Source organism: Pagrus major, chromosome 5, assembly GCF_040436345.1.
Source record: "Pagrus major chromosome 5, Pma_NU_1.0".
In the NCBI taxonomy this organism is placed as follows: Eukaryota; Metazoa; Chordata; class Actinopteri; order Spariformes; family Sparidae; genus Pagrus; species Pagrus major.
In genome coordinates, this window is record NC_133219.1 from 36,712,202 (window position 1) to 36,731,392 (window position 19,191).

Genomic DNA, 19,191 nt, shown 5'->3' on the forward strand with positions numbered 1-19,191 from the left:
GTCTGCCAAATTCACAAACTACCGAGCTAGGCCTAATCAAATGAAAAAAGCAACTGTTAATCTCACAACATTACCAATTAGATACTATTGAGATACTGATATGAAAGCTTTATTAAGATTCCCTGTGTGTCTGTGATGCACTCATGGGGTGTTTTGCGGAAGTCATCGAGGTCTGCGTCATTATTTCTGCAGGATATCTGAGCGAGAGTAGATTAAATCTATTTTTAATACAATATGGTGGTACGTATAGTCAGTCAGGACGTCCCTGTGGGAATTTATTGCTCCTTCCTAATCCAAAGCTTCAACATCTGTCTCTTATCTTTTTGTGGGTGTCCTTTGCGTGTCTGAATGTCAGCTATCAAACCTGCCTCTCTCTTGCTCCCTCTGCCTCACTCTCTCTCTCTCTCTCACACACACACATATGCACACACACACACACACACACACAAACATCCACGTTGCATGCACAGGTTCTCGTTTCAGGCTCTGCAGCCTCCTGCAGGTCCCCAGTTCCCTGGATTTAATGTATTCATCAGAAACAGACACTGAGTGAGGGGAGGGAGCAGATTAAAGCCCTACAGTACATCACGATAAGGACTGCAGTATTTTCTGCTGCAAGACAACCTTAAAACACCCTTCGTCTGAACAAACAGCTCTCACCGTAGGCCGAGTTCGAAACAGGGACAGGGACTGAAAAAAAAAAGGCAGGCTACTCCTCAGAATCTAAAATCAAACACTATCTATCTGTACATTTCGAGAAAACCTCCCCAGAAGTAAGCGCTGTTATTCTGTCGTTCTAGTTAACCGTTAACTGCAAAACCCTCTAAGAAATCCAAATGTGTCTGATATGAGTGTCTTACTGAATATGACAAATTCAAAAGGAAGACTCGATGATATTGCTGCCTCTCCATTTCAGAGTCTCACAATCACGGCTTCCATCCCGTCAGGCCCGGCTACAGCCACGAAACAAACCCTCGGTAAGACCCGCTGCTGTGTAGTTTGGGAAGCACAGCCTCAGACGTGTACCTGTCTAGTTGATGCGAGGAAAAAAATAACTGTGCTATGCTCATTGTGTTTTCACCTGCTTTTCTCTTCGTCTACCTCCCTCCTTGCATCTAAACATTTGGTAGAATTGGACTAGGAAGTGGTTGGATGACCTTGTGTGAACGTTTTTAGTGTCTTTTACAGCGCAAAGAGTCTAATAAACCTCATTATGAAAAATCAGCTCAGTAAAGCAGGAGGCCACGGGGTATATTTTCCAGCCATTTAGATAAAAAGTCCTTTTTCTCCACTGCCGCTCTGCTCCTGAGGTGAGAGGGGTGGAGGGAGCTCTCTGGGTCACATGATGGTGCAGCGATTCCTCTGTAGCGCCCCCTGCAGACGGATTGAGGTGTGATTCTGGCGCATGCCACGTGCCACGGCGATGCCCAGCAGCTCTTTGAAGAGCAGGACGACGTGCCAGTTAAACTTGGCAGAGCACTCCACATAACCGCACTTCCACGTCTTCTTCACCAGGACTGACACGGCCCTGCGAGGCATGAAGCGCTGTCGCTGCAGATCTCTCTTGTTGCCCACCACCAGGATTGGCACCTCGCTGCTGCTGCCTTCCCTGCAGGGAAGAGAAAAAAGACAAAAGGTTCATTTCAAAAAGCACAGTTATCATCTCGGTGTTTGTCACAGTGGTTGCCTGGGCGTATGCAAGATGTCTGTGTGCAGTTTTTCCTCCTTTCTGAGGTGTGCGGGGGCGGACTGGAGGATTACAGCTCACAGGCTCAAGGGGCCTCCCACCACACTCTGCAGCGACTGGTTTACAGCATTATTGTAAGTGTGAAACTGTACGGCAAGCCAGAGGTAGGCATTAATTAGAGATTCAGGACTTGTGTTTGTAATCCTGCAGTGTTAATGAGAAAACACATCCAGGAGGACGTCATCAGGTCCGGCCGTTTCCAGCAACACCTCATTGGTGGCGACTTGGAAATCCAATCTGGCGCTCCACTTAAAAAAACAGAGAACGATGTAGAGAAAATTAGTTACAAGAGTAAATCCTGGATTAAACTGTAGAGCAAATACTTTGATGGAAAGAAGGCTGATTATATAAAATCGGATTTATAACAATGAGATTAATATTTTGTAGGCTTTCTGTTTGATTGGCTGCCAAAGTCGGTGGAGCTGAAAGCTTTAATTATTGTTTTTCATGAAGAAAAATAACATTCTGAAAGCGAAAGAAGGTCAAGCTGAATTCAATGAGGACTATTAAATCTGGTTCATTATGAAACTTGAAGGAGCCGTGAGCACAGAGCTCAATGTCAGCTGACGCATAAATTCTTAAAGCTGCTGCGTTAACAATTTATCTCTCCCTCTTACAATGAATAAACCTTTTCTTTTTTGTTACATCATGCCTCATCTTCTGACAAGGACTCGCATGCTTTATGCATATTTGCGCGTCTGCCTTGACAGATGGACAGATAACAGAGGAAGACACAGAGAGAAATGTAGGAACGGTACAGTTCTCGAGCCCCGAGGCGAAGTCCTTAAAGATGTAGGGCTGGAAAAAAAAAAACACAACATCGCAGGAATCATCTCACTTTTCTCCTCTTCACAGGTTGTGCTCACATAACAGCCTTAAAAATATCTACTCGCATTTCTGCTCCAGCTTGTGTATTTCAGCAGAACAAGATGTACCGTATGTGTGCGGGTGTCTTTTGTGAAACTATAAAGGATTGATGGACCTTGTCATGGGCTTCATGCTAGAGGGCTAACAAAGAATAGAGTAGAAGGAATAAGGTTATTCTGGTTTTGAATGGCTTTTGTCAGCATTTTAGAGAAATATTATAAATCAGTACAACAAAAAAAAAGAAGCCACCTTGTGCTTTAACAGCCTCCATTATTCATGAATTCAGTTAACATACAGTATCTTTCCCTTCGCTGCTCTTTTCCTTCCCTCCTCCCGTCTGACCTCACATCTTTTTTCCCGATGATTACACATTTCTCCTGTTTTCCATTTCTCTAGCGTTCACCCTGCGTCTCTTCCCCCAGCTGCTGGTGGTAATGGTTTTCTGTCATGGGCCATAAACGTTCATGATAACACATTTGGAACAGCAGGGAGAGGGTGAAGATTATCGGCGCAGTGGTGGTTTGGACATAGCAGAACAAACAAGGCCACTCGTTGCACCTTTCAGTATGTAAATATATGCAGGTGGTGCCGACTGCAAGGGTGACGGAGCAGGTGATGCCTTTCCTTCGGTCTGTTTTCACTCAAGTGTTGAGTCCTTTGTGGCTCTTGTATTGGTTCCCCGGCCAAAAGACCTTCAACATATCATCGCCTACCCTCCTGTACTGTGCTTCTCTACTCTGTCCTTGGTCTGGCTAGGCTTTAAAGGAGACATATTATGCTCATTTTCAGGTTCAGAATTTTATTTTGGGTTACTACTAGAATAGGTTTACAAGCTTTAGTGCAAAAAAAAAAACACATCGGTTATCTCACACTGTCCAGTTCTGCAGCACTGTATCCCCCCTCTGTCTGAAATGCTCTTTTTTAGCTCCTGTCTCTTTAAGGCCCCTCCTCCTGAATACCTAGTCTCCTCTGATTGGTCAGCTCACACACGCCTGAGCCAGCACCGCTAACAACAACACAGCAGCTGTGTTAAATCGCTTCCTACATGCCAAAGTAGCCGCTAGGCATAAATTATGCAAATGTGTGACATGGTGACGTGGTGTGATGTCACAAAGTCACAGAATAAAGGGCGGGACTACTGAAGAGGCATTCCAGGAGCAGTGTTTTCTGTAGGAGAGAGGTTTGACCTTTTAAACTTTCAGTCCTTCCACATGCACATGAACTTGTATGACACTGAAGGAAAGAGGGGGGGAAGCATGATAGGTCGCCTTTAAATCACTGGTGACATGTTCGCTGGCTCTCAAGCAGCAACGGCAGAATCAAATGTCATTTCTAAAACTGTCAGGATGCAGGGCGGAGTGTCCTGAATTAAAAGATATCACCAGCGGCAGACTATCTGTCACTGTCACACGGTGACAAACGTGTAATTGTACAGCTTTGCGACAGGGCTGTGAAATTGCCACACTGTCTCCAGGCAGGTGACGCGGCGATGTCGTCAGAAAAACCACAAGTGAGAGTAAACAAGCTGAATGTCAGCGGCTGTGCGTTCGCTAACCGGCGGTTGACCCGTACCTGTGCTCCACTATCTGCTGTCTGATCATCTTGACGTATTCGAAGCTCTCCACGCAGCAGATGTCGTACACCAGGATGTAGGCGTTTGCATTGCGGACGCCTCTGCAGCGCAAATCCAGCCACTCCTAAAGGACAGACACACAGAGAGAAACACAAAAAAATAGATACTCAGTATGACCAGGAGGCAGTTTGAGGGGGCACACGGGGTGAATGTCATACCTCTTGTTAAATGACCCAAATGCACCCCGCTTGTTAACCTGCCGTCTCCTAATAGCAGAGAGAACGCAGGGGCAGAGGGGTTGTTTAGTTGAATATGTTAGTCCAGTCTGCCGGACTCACCGATCCTTTATTCTGACTGAGGTTTGATAGAATAGCGATTGAATCTATGGATCCGACCCGGGCTCTGAATGTGTCAATAAATCCATGGTGATGTCAGCGGTGCTGAAGGAGCAAACAGAGTTTTAATCACCTCTTTTCCTCTCAGTCCCGCAATTCTGTCATCTGTAATACTCTCAATTATAAACAATATTGTAGCCTTCATGATCAAATTTATAAGTAGAAATATGTAGAAACAGAAAAACAGGAGGATGATCGAAGACACACTGCTGCCTGTAGTTTTACTATAATATTTCTTGTGGGGTCAGGGTGACCCTAAAACTGTTAAAAATGAACAAACAGACATTTTAGCTTCAGCTCCACACCGGTCAGTCAATCAGCCGGTCCACTACTACAGTCCAGAATGAAATATCTGGTGATCCTCAAGCTGTGTGAAATATCTCATGGATTGGCACTAACTTTTTTGTACAATGAATCCTGCTGACTTTGAGGAGCTCCTGACTTTTCCTCCAGTGTCACTGTGAGGTTGATATTTGTGGATCAGAGTGAAATGTGTGCTGACAACTACTGACTGATATGACTATGATACACATTCAAAAATACCTCAATATCAATAAATACTGAATATCTGAAACTGTTTCAGTTCTCATTTTCCACAGTATTGGTACCGATACCAGCTGTGCTGCCTCGTGCTCTCTTGTTTCCGAAGGCGGGCCTGCGCTCTGTCCACATAGGCTGTCTTCTCTCACTTTTCTGACTATTATCAGAAGGAATTTATCTTAAATGCTGTTGTCCTTAACACAGTTCATGAGCCTTGTTATCTATCTTTTATTAATTTTTTTTTGTTTAAGTTTGTCGTTGTATCGAACTTGGTATCGAATATTGATATTTCTGAGGTATTGTACCAAAGTTAGACATTCCAGTATCGTGACGACACTACTCGCTGATCCTCTGACGTTTCATGTAGCGCCACCATCAGGTCAGAGTTTCTATTTCTACGACTGAAAACGAGCAAAACTCGAAGCTGTTCTTTGCGTTTAGTTGTGATTAGCATACATGCTACCGTGCTAATAAGCATGGTGAACGTTGCATGCCAGACATAATCCTGCTCGCGTCGAGCCTATTTTCTTTGACACAACGGGAGACGATATGCTGATATAACCATTAAGCCCAAAGCACCGCTGTGCCTGACAGCCTCATAGATCTGCCAGCATATAATGTACCTACAATAATTGCAGAAAGCAGCTAGATGAACAGCATGTGGCATGTGTTTCTGTAATTATACCGAAGCTCCTTGGCTCAAAGTCAAAGTTGGTCTTGCTCTGCTGCTCGGCCTCTGTGGAAAAAAAGTGCAGAGTCAATGAAGTCCTGGAGAAGGCCGGGCTCTGTGAGTCTCACAGCCTGGGAAGGAAGTCATAAAACATGGTGACTGCTCAGCAGTAAGCACTGCACGGTGTCCTAGCTGCACGTGTTCAAGGACAGTGACAGAGGTTACAGCTTATCAGAGATACGCAAACGGGGCCTTCTGTCAGGAGCAGAGCGAGGAACAAACACTGTTCCAACTTCTGTTGCAGTGTGGCTCAGTTTTGTGATGCCGTGCACATGCAGCGGGGCGAACAGCATCGTTTGTTTGATGGTGATGAATAAAAACACGTGGCACAAGTGGGTTCATTTGCACCTTACTGGGGAACAGTTGCTTCAATAGATGCACACTGACCCATTCTTCTAGTCATGCTGTGTTTCCCAGAGCTCTCACCAACCCACCGCCGCCACCCACCGCCCACCGCCCACCGCCACCTCCGCCGCCTCTAACAGCATGCGATGAATTTATAAGCATTTGGTCAAATAAAAGAGAGAGAGGAAAATAGAGGAACTTAAGGGGACAGGAAGAAAAAGATCTGCTGAACGGAGGGAAATTGGAAACAAACGTGGCCCGGGGAGAATGTCGAAGAAATGAAAAAGAAGGCAGGGGAGGATCAAGGGATGAGCAGACAGGGTGTCAACATAACCTCTGGGGTGCACACACACTGCTAATGAAGGGTCTGCAGCCTCTCTGAGACTGCCAGGGACTGTGTGCAGGTTAGGCCAATCCTATTCTGTTGTATTCTTTATCATTTAGCAGGATACTGTACTCAAAACCAATATTGTAAGACATTGTAAGATGCACAAACTATATGACAGAGGAGAGCTGGAGCCAACAGCTGGTTAGCTTAGCTTAGCATAAAGACTGGAAGCAGGGGGGAAGAGCTAGCCTGGCTCTGTCCAAAGACAACAAAATCTGCTCACCGCGACATTTAGAGCTCACTACTCAACACATTATATCATTATGTTTTTGATCTGTGTGAAGAAATGACGTGTAAAGACAGCAAGTTGTGCTTTCAGAGGAGGGTTATGTGTCCAGTATTGCATACTATGGACTACACAGCGAATACGTGTATCATTGTTCAACATACTTTTGTGCCAACAAACAGAAGTATGTATCTTTTCTGACGTATCGCTTAGCGTGCATCGTGCAACGTGAAACTTTATGGAGCTTTTTTCTTGCTTTCCGAGTCTCTGTGAGTCATCAACACCTATTTTCACAGGAACTACCACAGAAGCTGTTTTGAGAACTTTTCCAGGTGTTTGTCTGTGGACAGATGTGCACCGTGCAAGACACACTCATGAAACATTATACGTGTGCAGCTGAGATAAACTGAAGGCTGTGAGCCGACCCATGAGCGTTGAGCACTCGTGTAATGGGCATCGCAGCTGGTGTGATCTCGTCGCAAGATGGTCTCTAATTTATTTCTGTTGTAATTTTCAGCCCTAACTGTCGGTGGTAAAACACAGAGGTTCGACCTATCTGAGGTTTCTGCTGTGCTTATTTTATGTCCTGCTATCATCTTTGATATCTACACATCTGCCACATCTCAGACTAACTGCTAATTTGAGGTAAACTCAAGCTGTCATTCCCTTCAGTCTGTGGCCCAACAGCTAAATTAGGCATTAATTAATTCTCCGACCTGAAGTTAGTAAAAGTGTTTTTATTGATGAGATCTGAAGCATCCAATGACGTTTATCAAAGTATATCCTCATCTTTGGAATAACACCATGAAGAAAGACAATAAAATGTATGTAAGCCAGTACGATGCACTGTACACGAACACTGGTCGCTGTTGTCAGTACTGCATTGCATTGTGGGATAATTGTATCCACTGCTTGCACGCTGTAATATCTCCCCAGAAATAGTACACGATTCACACACAACTGGTTTCACACTAAAGTAGCAAAAATAAGCGCACACACAGCGCACTAAGTAGCACATTAGTATGAAAGTTCGGACGCAGCCTATTTCTCGGCCGGATGCAGTGACCTGTAGTCCCTGTGAAGTTGCCAAGCAACCAGCGAGGACTCCAGGAAGCCGCTCATCTAAAACATATTCCCTTAAAATGTTTATCTTTCCTCAGACTCTAAGTTAGCACTGTGCCAGTGTATTTGTGTCTAAAGCTATCAGAACTGAGACACAAATATACGTCCACCACTGAAGCTGTTCACTGTTTCATCTGTTGTTGTGAATTTCAAAGCCGTGCCGCTTGACGTGGTTAGTAATTTGGCTTTGGTTGCTTTGCCTGATGCACCTGCACCTCGGGCACAGACAGTTTGGCAGCGACGTGTGCTCGTTGCTTTGAAAACTCAGATATCAAAGTGCTGATTATCAGACCTCCTTTCATTTTTCTGCCTCTAATTAGCACAGAGCCAATATGACCCTTGTCTGTATCAGTGTTTTGAGGCGATGACTGATATGATGGAAATCATCTTCCCATGTGGCGTTTATATTCTTTCTTCCACCTCCTGCAACAGCTTGTGCAACTTAAAATAGAAGAAATCTAATTATATTTCGCCCAAGGACGGAGAAAATATGCTTTTTTCAGATCAATACACCTTACAGGCAGTCTGTGCAAATAAGATCAGCTGATAATTTGTGACTGAGGGAGCAGGCGATGATTAGTGTAACTTCTAATCACGATAACGTTAACGCATCTGTGTCAGCGAGGAATCATTTGCCTTCGTTCGATTTGGAAGAGGGGCGTTCGTTCGTCTAGGTGAGTGCGAGGAGGAAAAACAGCCTCGCACATCAGTGGTGAGATAATGAGGCCGATCAGGCACGAAGACAGACGTGGCACGAAGATCGCTGCCATTAAAAGTGAAACGAGAAAGCAGAGAGGGAGTAAGGAGGGGGCGCTGTGTTGTGAAAACTGGCATAAATGTGTTTATTTTGTCTGTCTCTCTCCAGGTTGAATCAGTTTTCAGAGAGCAGGGGAAAAACATGTCACAGAAGGTGTCATTTCTATCTGTCACTTCTGTTGTGAAATGTCCGGTACAGCTGAAATCCAAACAAAACATTCACCTATTTTTTTTTGCCAAAGGAAAAAAACACAAATCCCCCGTTCTGACAATCATTGCAGCTAAGCCTTTTCTGATAATTGAGGCTATTGACGACGGGAGATGCTCACATTGGCTTCAGTTGCAGCCTCTTATCCCTGTGGGGCTAAAAATAGCAGCTCGTGTTCTCATCTCATATCTCTTTGTCATCCAAGTCCTGTTTTTAAAATGTGGAGGAGGGGCTTCGAACAGCAACAACAAAACAGCACACTGCTCCTTCAAAACACAAACAAGAGGCAAAAATAAGGACAGGAGGAACAGGACCGCAGCGCTACGCCGGCTGATAAACATCTCAAATGCATGTGTGGGCATGTTTATTTGTGTGTGCGCTGCCTGCAGGATGTGAGAGTGCGCTCGTGGGAGCATGAATGTGAAGTGTGGTGCCACTGTCTGTATCCTCCAGTCGGTCTTCTTAACAAAAAGAGCATCTCAGCCTTTTCGCTCCCCGAGAGCCAAACACAACATGTCTCCCTGACAACCGTGGCAGGCCGCGGTCAGTTTTGCAGAAGGCTATGACAGAAGCGTCGTCGTCGCGTCCCCTGGTGTTATCTGATATGAGCGGTTGTGATGGATCAATACTCGAGCGCAGGAGGGAGGCCGGTGTAACCTGGAGGGGGAAGGGGGGCCGAGCAATTAGAGATATATCACACAGAGGCCACGCCATTGGATTTACAATTAATATCTATTACGTCCCCTGAGGATGAAACTCCATTACTCATCAGGTGACCTATACCAGGCAACCATTAATATCTGTAGGTGTTATTGCACTTTGTTTTAATTAATATGAAGACGTCTGATGTACTGATGATTTTCAAACACAAGTTGAGAAGCTTTTAAAGGAACAGCTCTTCATTTTGGGGAAATACGCATAGACTATTCGCTTTCTAGTCGAGTGATCGACGAGACGATTGATAAGATTTTTTCTAGTTTCTGTTTTTTTTTGCGGGTTTGCTTCCTTTTTCTAAGCTGGAGGGAAATTGTGCTCTATAGGGAGAATTATTTTTGGGCTGCTGCAATACCACAAGTGGCCACTGGGGCAAACCTGGAAGCGAGGCTGAGTGGCACCCTCGTCCACCTCGATTATACATCCATGGATGTCCAACCCAGGCCTCCAAGACCAGCGCCAGGCTCTGAAGCCAGTTTTCGTAGCTATTGTTACTAACTGTAAGTTGTCTAATTTGTATTTATTTGTTGACACTGACAGCTGGTTTGTGTGCCTCTTTACAGGCTTTGCAGATGCACACACATCCCATTTTCTACAGCGTCTGCGAGAGTCAGAGTATCACAATGTGTGACATGGAAAAGCAATAATTTCCACCTTGTTATCAGACACAGTATCGACAGCGATAACTGAGAAAAATGTCCAGAAAGAGCAGGAGAGGGAGAGCGGAGCATTTTGTGTGGGAGGAAGTCATGGAGATACATGATGGCAAGAACAAAAAAAAAAAAAAAAAAGAGAGAGAACAAGAAGAAACGAACAAGAAAAATCATTTCTGAGTCCGCTGTCAGGCTTAAATCCATCTGTCATCACATCCTATTGACACTCTGTAACAGATGCTCTCTAAATGTAATGCTATCAGCAACAGACACAACGCAAAGCAAACAAATCATAACACCATCGCAGTAAGATAGTAGAAATCTTGGTCCAGTCTCCAGCACGGGAGAGGATAAAAATGTCTGTCTACGTGGTTAAAATGGGGTCACAAGTATCCTGCCAGAACATTACAGTTCTCCTCTCAAACATAATCTGAACTGATGAGATATTGCCACGCTGCGTAAGCATGGAGGCGTACTGACTCACTCCATTCTGCAGCTTATTCATCACAAATTTTCCTGAGAACATTTGGTAACCCTTTACTTCCTCGGTGTCCATTAGACTGCGCGCAACCTTTTCTAATTGACTGCAGCAAATTCCCTCTGTCTCCTCCGCTGCTCTTTTTTTTTATTTCCCCGGCTGTGTTCCAGCAGGGAGCTGTGCTTTAATTCAATCTGCCAGTGTACTGCAAGTACATTTCAATCAGGTTTCACATTGTGTCCACTTCCTCTGACCCCCCGGGCTCCATCTCTGCGCCCACGGGGGTAAAATACAGAGTCAAAAAATGTCTCCCCGTCTCTCATTGAATGGAGGACACAAAGCGAGAGAGAGAGCGGTGCTTCTGAACAGGCAGGACATGACAGGGAGCGGGGACAGAAAAAGTACAGCGGGGCCCTGGCGGGGTCATTCCTCAGCCAACGAGCGACCATAAATCTGTCTGATAGAAATGTTGTGGCAGAGCTCGGCTAATGGTTTCCTCCGCCTGTATACCTTCCACAAAGAGCCTGCCAAACAGACCGCTCCACGCTCTGAAATGAGCATGAAATGTTCACACTGTGTGATCCGACATGATATCAAGCTGTGCGTGCGCTTAAAAGCTTTTTTTTTTTTCTCTCTCTCATGTGACACACACCACAACACTCCTCCACACTCATGAGACTCATCGCCGTCTTATTCCTGCTTTCTGCTCACACCTACCAACTCGTTCCCTAATGGGGGTTAAACACCGTTTAGCAGATAGAGGAGAAGAAACTCGATCAGTCTTTTACGGAGGGGTCTCCATGGGCCAGGAAACAAAGGAGCGCTCTGCAGACCTCTTACCACTCAAACAAAATGTTTAATCTAGTAGAACAGCTACATGTAATTCAGACAGGATGATGGCTCTGGCCTCTCAAGCCCGGCCTGTCAGATGTTTTCCACGTTATCGCCGAGTCTTCTGAGCGCACAGCAAGGCCTCACGTTCAAGCTGGGTTTCTTTTTTTGTCCCTCTCTCTCTCCGTCCTCCTTGGCCCGATCTCATTTTCTCACCGGCACCTTGTCTGTGCAGATAACCACAGCTGTTCTTGGGAGGGCTATTACGCGTGACACTGAAGGGAAGCGAAAGGAGGGGAAGTGTGCAGCGGCGGCAGAGTCAGGTGTGGTGACCTTGGAGAGTTCATTCTTGATGGCGTCAAAGCCTCTCCGCAGCGGACACACCTCGAGGCAACAGAGGCCTGGAGTGGGCCACGGCTCTTTCACACTTTCACACCAAATCTCTCACTCGCATGCTCGTACTGAAACAGGTTCTGGTCGCTTTAAGTGTTCCTCCTCCTCTGGCTGTGAATGGGGACAAACCCCTCAGTCGTCACACTGTGTCAAACGTGTCAGTTCAGCTGGAGGTAATGTGAGGGTTCAGCCGCTCTAGTTACTCAAATCAAGAGGAGATCTTCTAAAAGTCTTCTGCTATCAGACTCCCTCTGTTTCACACTGTTGATGCCTCATAATCATATTCAGCGTTGCCTGTACTTTAAAGGATAAGTTCACCCAAAAAGGAAAATTCAGTTATTTGTTCTGATGCTGATGGAGAGTCAGGTGGAGTTTCATAGTCCACAAAACATTTCTGGAGCTCCACAACAAAACCAGCGTGCAGTGCTCTCCGAAATAGCTGAAGTAGATGGGGAAAAAGTAAATAAGACGTCTCCATACAGCTCGCCCGGCATAAATCAAGTCTCCCAGAAGCCCCTAGATCCCAAATTGATTTGGAAAGACGTTATTTACAACCCTTGACAGGCTTGTGCACCCACCTCAGACGAGGTGCTTTTAGCCGAGCAGCTACAGTGAAGACTTCATCTTTAAAAAGGTTGTAAGTCTTCTCAAATCAATTTGGGATCTCAGGGGCTTCTGGAGACTTCTGGACGAGCTGTAAGGAGCCAGTTCATGTTTTTCTTTTTTAAAACAAGTCCCACAAGTTGAACGCCTGGAAAGAAAACTTGCAAATTGAAATATCAGATGAGGGATTGGAAGGTAGCATGTGGTAGTGCTCATAAAATGTCAATAGATACACATCTTAAACTAATACAGTATAAATGGTTAATGGGCTGTATCAATAGACTGATTTGATCGAGAGGATCATTTCAAGACAAATCTTACTAGAGCCTAAGCTTTTTCTGTTGGGCCATTAACCAGAGAAAGTGTTTGTATTTTTCGTGTGTATATAAGTTTAATATGGATGCATATATGTATTTTATATATTACCCTTTCTCCTGTCCTTACAGCATTTACTGTGTACAGCGAGTATTACAGAGTGTTACATGATGCTAAAAATGTAATAAAAACACTGGTAAGAAAAACAAAACAAGTCCCCATCTACTTCTGTTGTTGAGGAGCTGCAGCGCTGTTTTTGCTCTGAAGCTGCTGAAATGTTTTGTGGACTACAAACTGTCACCTGACTTTGCATCAGCATGAGGGTGAGTAGATAACAACTGAATTTTCAGTTGCGCCGAACTAATCACGAACTCGCGATTATGTTATCAGACTACAAAACAGCAGATTACAATTAGAAATCAATGCTCGATTTACTCATGAAAAATGCTTCTGACGGACAAGTTCAACTTGAAATGCAAAGTCCTTCATGTGGTTTTTCATAACGAACAGCAGCAACAGAAACACACCGTACAGAAGTTTTTTTTAGGGCTTTTTGATTTGACTAGCTATCATTTTAAAGGGGCGCTGTGTAGTTTTAGAAAATAAACTCAAACACAGAAAGGTAATATTGACAAAATTGATTAGATTATAACACAAACTAAATGTCGTTCCATGACGGAGTAAACAAGCTGTCCTCAGACTGAAACGAGGTCAAACAGGATGACATTGTGTCGTTCTTGTAGGACAGTTTGTTTATTCAGTCAAGAAAGTCAATAAAGATGTTTCTCCTCTGATTAAAATGTCTTCCCCACAACTGCATAGTGCACCTTTAACATTTTGTTTGCATTGAAACGTTTAAAGAGGTCATACGATGCTAATTTTTCAGGTTCATACTTTTATTTGGGGGTTCTGGTGGAATAAGTTTACATACTTTAATTCTCAAGAAACACATTATTTTTCTCATATGTTGCATTGCTGCAGCATCTCGCTTCACACTGTGCCTTCAACGCTCCGTTTTAGCTACAGAGTGAGACATCTCGCCTCTGTTCAATCTTGTGAGTTGCACATCACCTAATGAGAAAGATGTAGCCAATCAGAGGCAGAGTAGGGCGGGTCATGCTGAGCAAGGTAGTGTGATCTAAAATAACGCCGCTACAGCAGTAGCAACTGTCTGCTGACTGACTGGAGCTTATATATTTTATAATAAATATATAAAAATATATATTTACATAACGGCTTTTACATAGTGATGCACATAAGTTACAGAACTAAGGCTGGACTCCAAACCAGGTGTTTCAGCAGTGTTTTCTGTGGGAGAGAGTAACTTTGCAAACCTTTAACAGGCACAAAAATGCTTCATAACACGATAAAGGAAAGGCAAAAACCCCCAAAAAGCAGAATATGACCTCTTTAAAGAGAAGAAGGAATATCTGCGGGAGGCTGCCTTCATTTCTATTGAGGCGAAAAATATTTGTTTTTCCGATTCCATTTTTTTGTAATCCAATGGATTGTCTCTCATCGCTTAAATTACTTAAAGAAGCGATATTTCTTCAAGGCCGGAGAAACAATTAAATTATCCAGTCATGCTTCTAATGTGCATTATTGAGAACTAATGTGAGCCTCCCCTCCCTCCAAAGACAAAACTTCCCGAGATGAAAATCTACCAGAAAGCTTGAGATAAACCCTGAATAATAATGATCACACTACTACAAACCTGCAATCAGCTGTGTCTCTGACTAATGAGGTGTGCCATCTGACCTGTGGCCTCGACTAAAAGGGCAGCGTGCTCTATTTTTTAAAAAAACTGGGAGAGTTTAACCAGGTGAATTTACCTGTCAGGAGGCTGCAGAGGACATGTTGTGATTAATAAACAACAATATGCAAGCTGGCAGTCCTTCCTCACCGGTGCAGCTCTGCGATGCTTTAAGTCAGTCGGGTCTCCATAGCAACTAGTAGACTAGAGACATCTGATAGTGATGTGAGAATAAATAAAACTGGTGTCTTTGAGGGATGCCATTGGCTGTGAGCAGGTGGGGGGCACGTGTGTGTGTGTGGGGGGGGGGGGGAAATGAAGTGGAGATGAAATGGATGAGATGAGGTGTGAGGCGAGGTGAGGTTTGAGTAAACCCTCCTCTGTCAAGTCAAATCAGTCCTCACGCAGAGACAGTTATACCTGACTGGAGCTCGATGGGAAGGACGAGATTGGCGGGACGTCCAAAATCTTCAGCTCATACATGTTCCCGTTCAGTATGACGGAGGGTCTGTACACATATCTGGTCCTGGTCGGCGTGTACACCTCCGAGAAGTCGTTATAGATGAACTGGCGGATTATAGAAGTTTTCCCCACTCCGGGAGCGCCGATGACTGCGATACTCAGCGTCTCCACCATTCCTGGAGCACGAGTTCAGCACCATGGACAGCGACGACAACAACGAACAGATGTGACCGTCCAGAAGAGGCACAGCTGGCCGCCGCTGCTGCGTTTTCGTCGGCTGCTCTGCTGGAATTTTTCAACCCCAGCCGCTTTTTTTTTTTCTTCTTTTCAAATCAACCCAAACTGCGTGCGATTAAACCGACCGACGGCCGGGTGATTCATCAGAGGAGGGGGAAAACTTTATCTCCAAGGCATGCAGCTTCAAAAAAAAAAAAAAAAAATTAAAGCTCAGCCGCGATCATGCTGACGGAGAGGTCTTCGCTGCCTCTGCAATCCGACACAGGGAGAGAAACTCTTGGTTTTTCATCAGGGGACATCCCCGGGCGACCTCGTCCCCCCGCGAGAGGAAGCGTAAAAGTCCGTCCTTGCCGTCCGCGCACGGACATAATCTCATCCCAGGCTAGACTCTGACCTTGTCCACAGGAGTCCTCGGTGTCTTCATTGATTATCTCCTCCGCACCTCTCACTCATTTCCACCGATGCAGCACCGCCGGCGCGCTCCTCCATCACACGGAGGACGGGCGCGCAGCCGCCAGCCTCTTCAAAAAAGGCTTCCCACGTGTTCCGAAATCGCATGCAGCCCCATAATCTTGTGTTTGCGTCGATGGCAGGAAGGTGGATTCACATCTGTGCCGGCTCAGGAGAGGAGAGGCAGCCAGAGCAGCCGGCTGACGCGCGTTTTCTGTGAAGGCATCTGGAGCCTATTAACGAGCATTGTGTGTCTGCTGCTGGAGAGACATGAGCTGCTGAGGACTGCTCTCTCTCTCTCTCTCTCTCTCTCTCTCTCTCTCTCTCTCTCTCTCTCTCACACACACACACACACACACACACTCTCTCTCTCTCTCTCTCTCTCTCTCTCTCTCTCCCATCACTTGCTCTATATCCCCTGCCCCTTCTCATCCAATAGGATCATGTCGTGCGCAAGGCGTGTGAAGCTCCTGGCTCCCATACGCCGCACATAAATGACAGAGGAGTAGGCCACACACACATACACACACACACACACACACACACACACACACACACACACACACACACGCTGTACATCATCTCAGTGTGAGGGTCATGAAGAAGACTGAGCATCATATCTCTGAGGGGACGAGGCTGATTGTTGGAGAGGGTCCTCGGGCAGGGCAGCCGGGTCATGTGTCCCCATCAATCACTGCTGGGTGGCAGCAGCAGCAGCAGCAGCAGCACATAGTGGTCACACATCCAGTCAGAGAGGAGAGTAAACATGAGACATGAGGCTCACTCACAATAACTGCAGATGAGTTTATAAGCTCCAGTTTCTCACTGCGGAGCCAGTTTTTAATAAGAGATAAGACATTATAAAAGTCAGAAAAGTGGTTTTATTAAAGGTGCAACATGGAAGAATTAACCACCTGTTGAATTCCAGGGGGCAGCGTATCACCAGAGGAATCACTAACTGCTGCTAAATGTAGCTGCCATTAGCATGTTAGCTCAGTTAGCCATACAGTTAGCAGCCCAGACTGGGAGCTTTGGACCGCGCTGGGCCACAAGGAACAGCACCAGGCTTTGAAGCCAGTCTTCGTAGTGGCCAAACGGTGTTATTACAACGTCACACTACATCGTGAAAGAAGCGGTGGATTTTTTTTTTTTTTTGCGTCACAAGCCCCCCGAAATAACTTGTTTGACTATCATAATTTGAGCCATTGGGTCCAATACAATTTGCAATGTCTAGAAGAGCTGCATGATTAAATCTTTTTATTCAAATACAAGTTAGCCGGGAGCTAAACCAGAAGTTAGCCATCTACCGTGCCAGAAGTCGAGCTTTTTTGGCCTGTATCCAGATTCCCGTTGTTAGATCCATGGACACCAGGCCTCCAGGACCAGGCTCTCTTTCTCTTATTGTAGTGGCCAAACTGTTTAATAACATCATCACGTGATGCACTGGGGCCCAAAAATGACTCTTTCCCGTAAGCTAACATTGTGAAAGAAGCGTCTACAAAACGCTGGATACATTTTTTTGTGCATCACAATTCTGTCAATAATTCTAATGAAGTTTTAAATGTTTTCAACCGAAATCCTTACAAACTGCACCTTTAACGGTTAATAAATCATCCACTAATACTTTCTCAATTAGACAACGGCTCCTTTCCATTAAGTGTCAACCTAAGCCATGTCGGCATGCTCGGTACCTGAAGCCCTGCAGCCGGCTCACCTGCAGGGAACACAGCGTTCCTTTGTGTCATTAATCCCACCTGTCAGAATGTCTGATGTGAGATTGGTTTCCACCCACTCACAGGTTTCATTAATTCAAGTCAAATACAAGGAGATCCATTGTTTCAACCCACCACACTAAGTTGTAACAGTAGGAGTTGAATTGAGACCAAATCACAGAATAAAGATCTGAAAAAGTTTACTGCCATGACGTTCCTTCTTTGGTTTAACTTTCTAACCTGTACCTGTCACATGCTTAGTGCGCTAAAACCTATTTGCCTGCTGTGATAACAGAAATGGGTCGGCTGTCTCGATCCTTGTCCTCTCAGGTTTTTGTAATTTCTTGCAGTATCTGCTCAGTGTCACACGGTGTCACATCTCACCTGATCTGATGCAGATTTTAGTACGTGCACACCGTAATAAGTGAGAAAATGTGTCTGGTGGTCATTACCATGTTAGTTGTAAGTATTTTTTGGCCTTTTCGTGGCTTTTAGAGCTCGAGAGATGACGGTGCGAACTTAACTTCACAGTTAAGTTAGCTGTAGTAGCACGACGGCTTGAAATTAAAAGATAAGTTCACCCAAAAATGAAAATTCAGTCTTTATCTACTCAACCCCATGTCGATGGAGAGTCAGGTGAAGTTTCATAGTCCACAAAACATTTCTGGAGCTTCACAGTAAAACAGTTTTCTCCTAAACAACTGAAATGCTGCTCACACAGTGATGTCTAACAATGACTCAAGAGGTATTAATAGTAAAAGTACTCATCAGGCATCATTCTGCTGCCTGATGAGTACTTTTACTATTAATACTTCTTTTGATACTGCTCATAAGTCTGTATTTTTACTGAGGTAAGATTTTGAACGCAGGACTTTCACTTGTAGTGGAGGTTTGTTGCTTTGACACTTTGCTATTTATACATTTGGAAATCTTCCACCACAGGTTGTAAGGCTTAAATTGAGTGTTTAAATGCTGCATATAAATAATGATCAGGCAGTGGTGGGTGGCCTGATGCGCTGTAGGCCAGGAAAGAAATAAAACTAATCCCTTAATGTTACTGCCATGACACTGTACATATTATTAACTTCAGCAGTTTGGGAGTCTGTTGCTTTATACGGACTGAGCCTTTAACAAAGTGCAGTGCAGTGGCGCCCCCTGTTGGAAGGCATAAATCACATAGGATCAATACATCATTAACAGACTAATGCTTGGCACAGCTTTGGAAGACGCGACTCCTCTCCGGTCAGTAACTCTGCAGCTTTATCCCCCACAGAGGAGCCGATCTGAGACGGGAGCTTGTTCGTCTTCCCGTTTAAGCGATGCAGTTAGACTTTGCCAAGCAGCTCGGACCTTTTAAAGACCCCGTCACTGCTTCAGAGGAGCTGCCGCACCTCAAAGATGCACTCGGCTGTGGATAAACCTCAAGACTTCACAACACTCAGAGACTTTGTATGCAAAAGCTGTGAAGGCTGAGCCGAGCATGAGAAGAAACATGAACGCCCCAAATGTCATCAATGATTATTAAGTGTGTGTGAAAACAATGCACGCCGGCTTCCAGGGGACTCTGGGAATGTGAACTTTGCCAAGCAAACAAACACTGAGATAACGTTCTGGTCCTGTGACGCTGGCACAGATCGTTTTTAACTTTTATTCCGTCATAAATGTCGACAAACTGAATAAAAGACTGAGCGAG

The 19,191-nt window shown here is 45.0% G+C and overlaps 1 protein-coding gene across 1 annotated transcript; it reads right to left on the reverse strand.

Annotated features, from left to right (window-relative positions):
* Positions 1 to 1,338: 1,338 nt before the first annotated feature.
* rasl10a (RAS-like, family 10, member A) lies at positions 1,339 to 15,273 on the reverse strand. The gene is made up of 3 exons (XM_073465403.1): positions 15,058 to 15,273; positions 4,187 to 4,311; positions 1,339 to 1,609 (listed from the first exon to the last, which is right to left on the reverse strand). The coding sequence occupies exons 1-3, from the start codon at positions 15,271 to 15,273 to the stop codon at positions 1,339 to 1,341; spliced, it is 612 nt and encodes a 203-aa protein (XP_073321504.1).
* Positions 15,274 to 19,191: the final 3,918 nt, after the last annotated feature.

Excerpts from the sequence above, each read along its gene's own strand:
- rasl10a (XM_073465403.1), bottom strand. The coding sequence starts at position 15,273 with ATGGTGGAGACGCTGAGTATCGCAGTCATCGGCGCTCCCGGAGTGGGG. Across the intron at positions 4,312-15,057 it reads TCCCATCGAGCTCCAGTCAG|GAGTGGCTGGATTTGCGCTG; the intron begins GTATAACTGTCT and ends TCTGTCCTTTAG. Across the intron at positions 1,610-4,186 it reads CAGCAGATAGTGGAGCACAG|GGAAGGCAGCAGCAGCGAGG; the intron begins GTACGGGTCAAC and ends TCTTCCCTGCAG.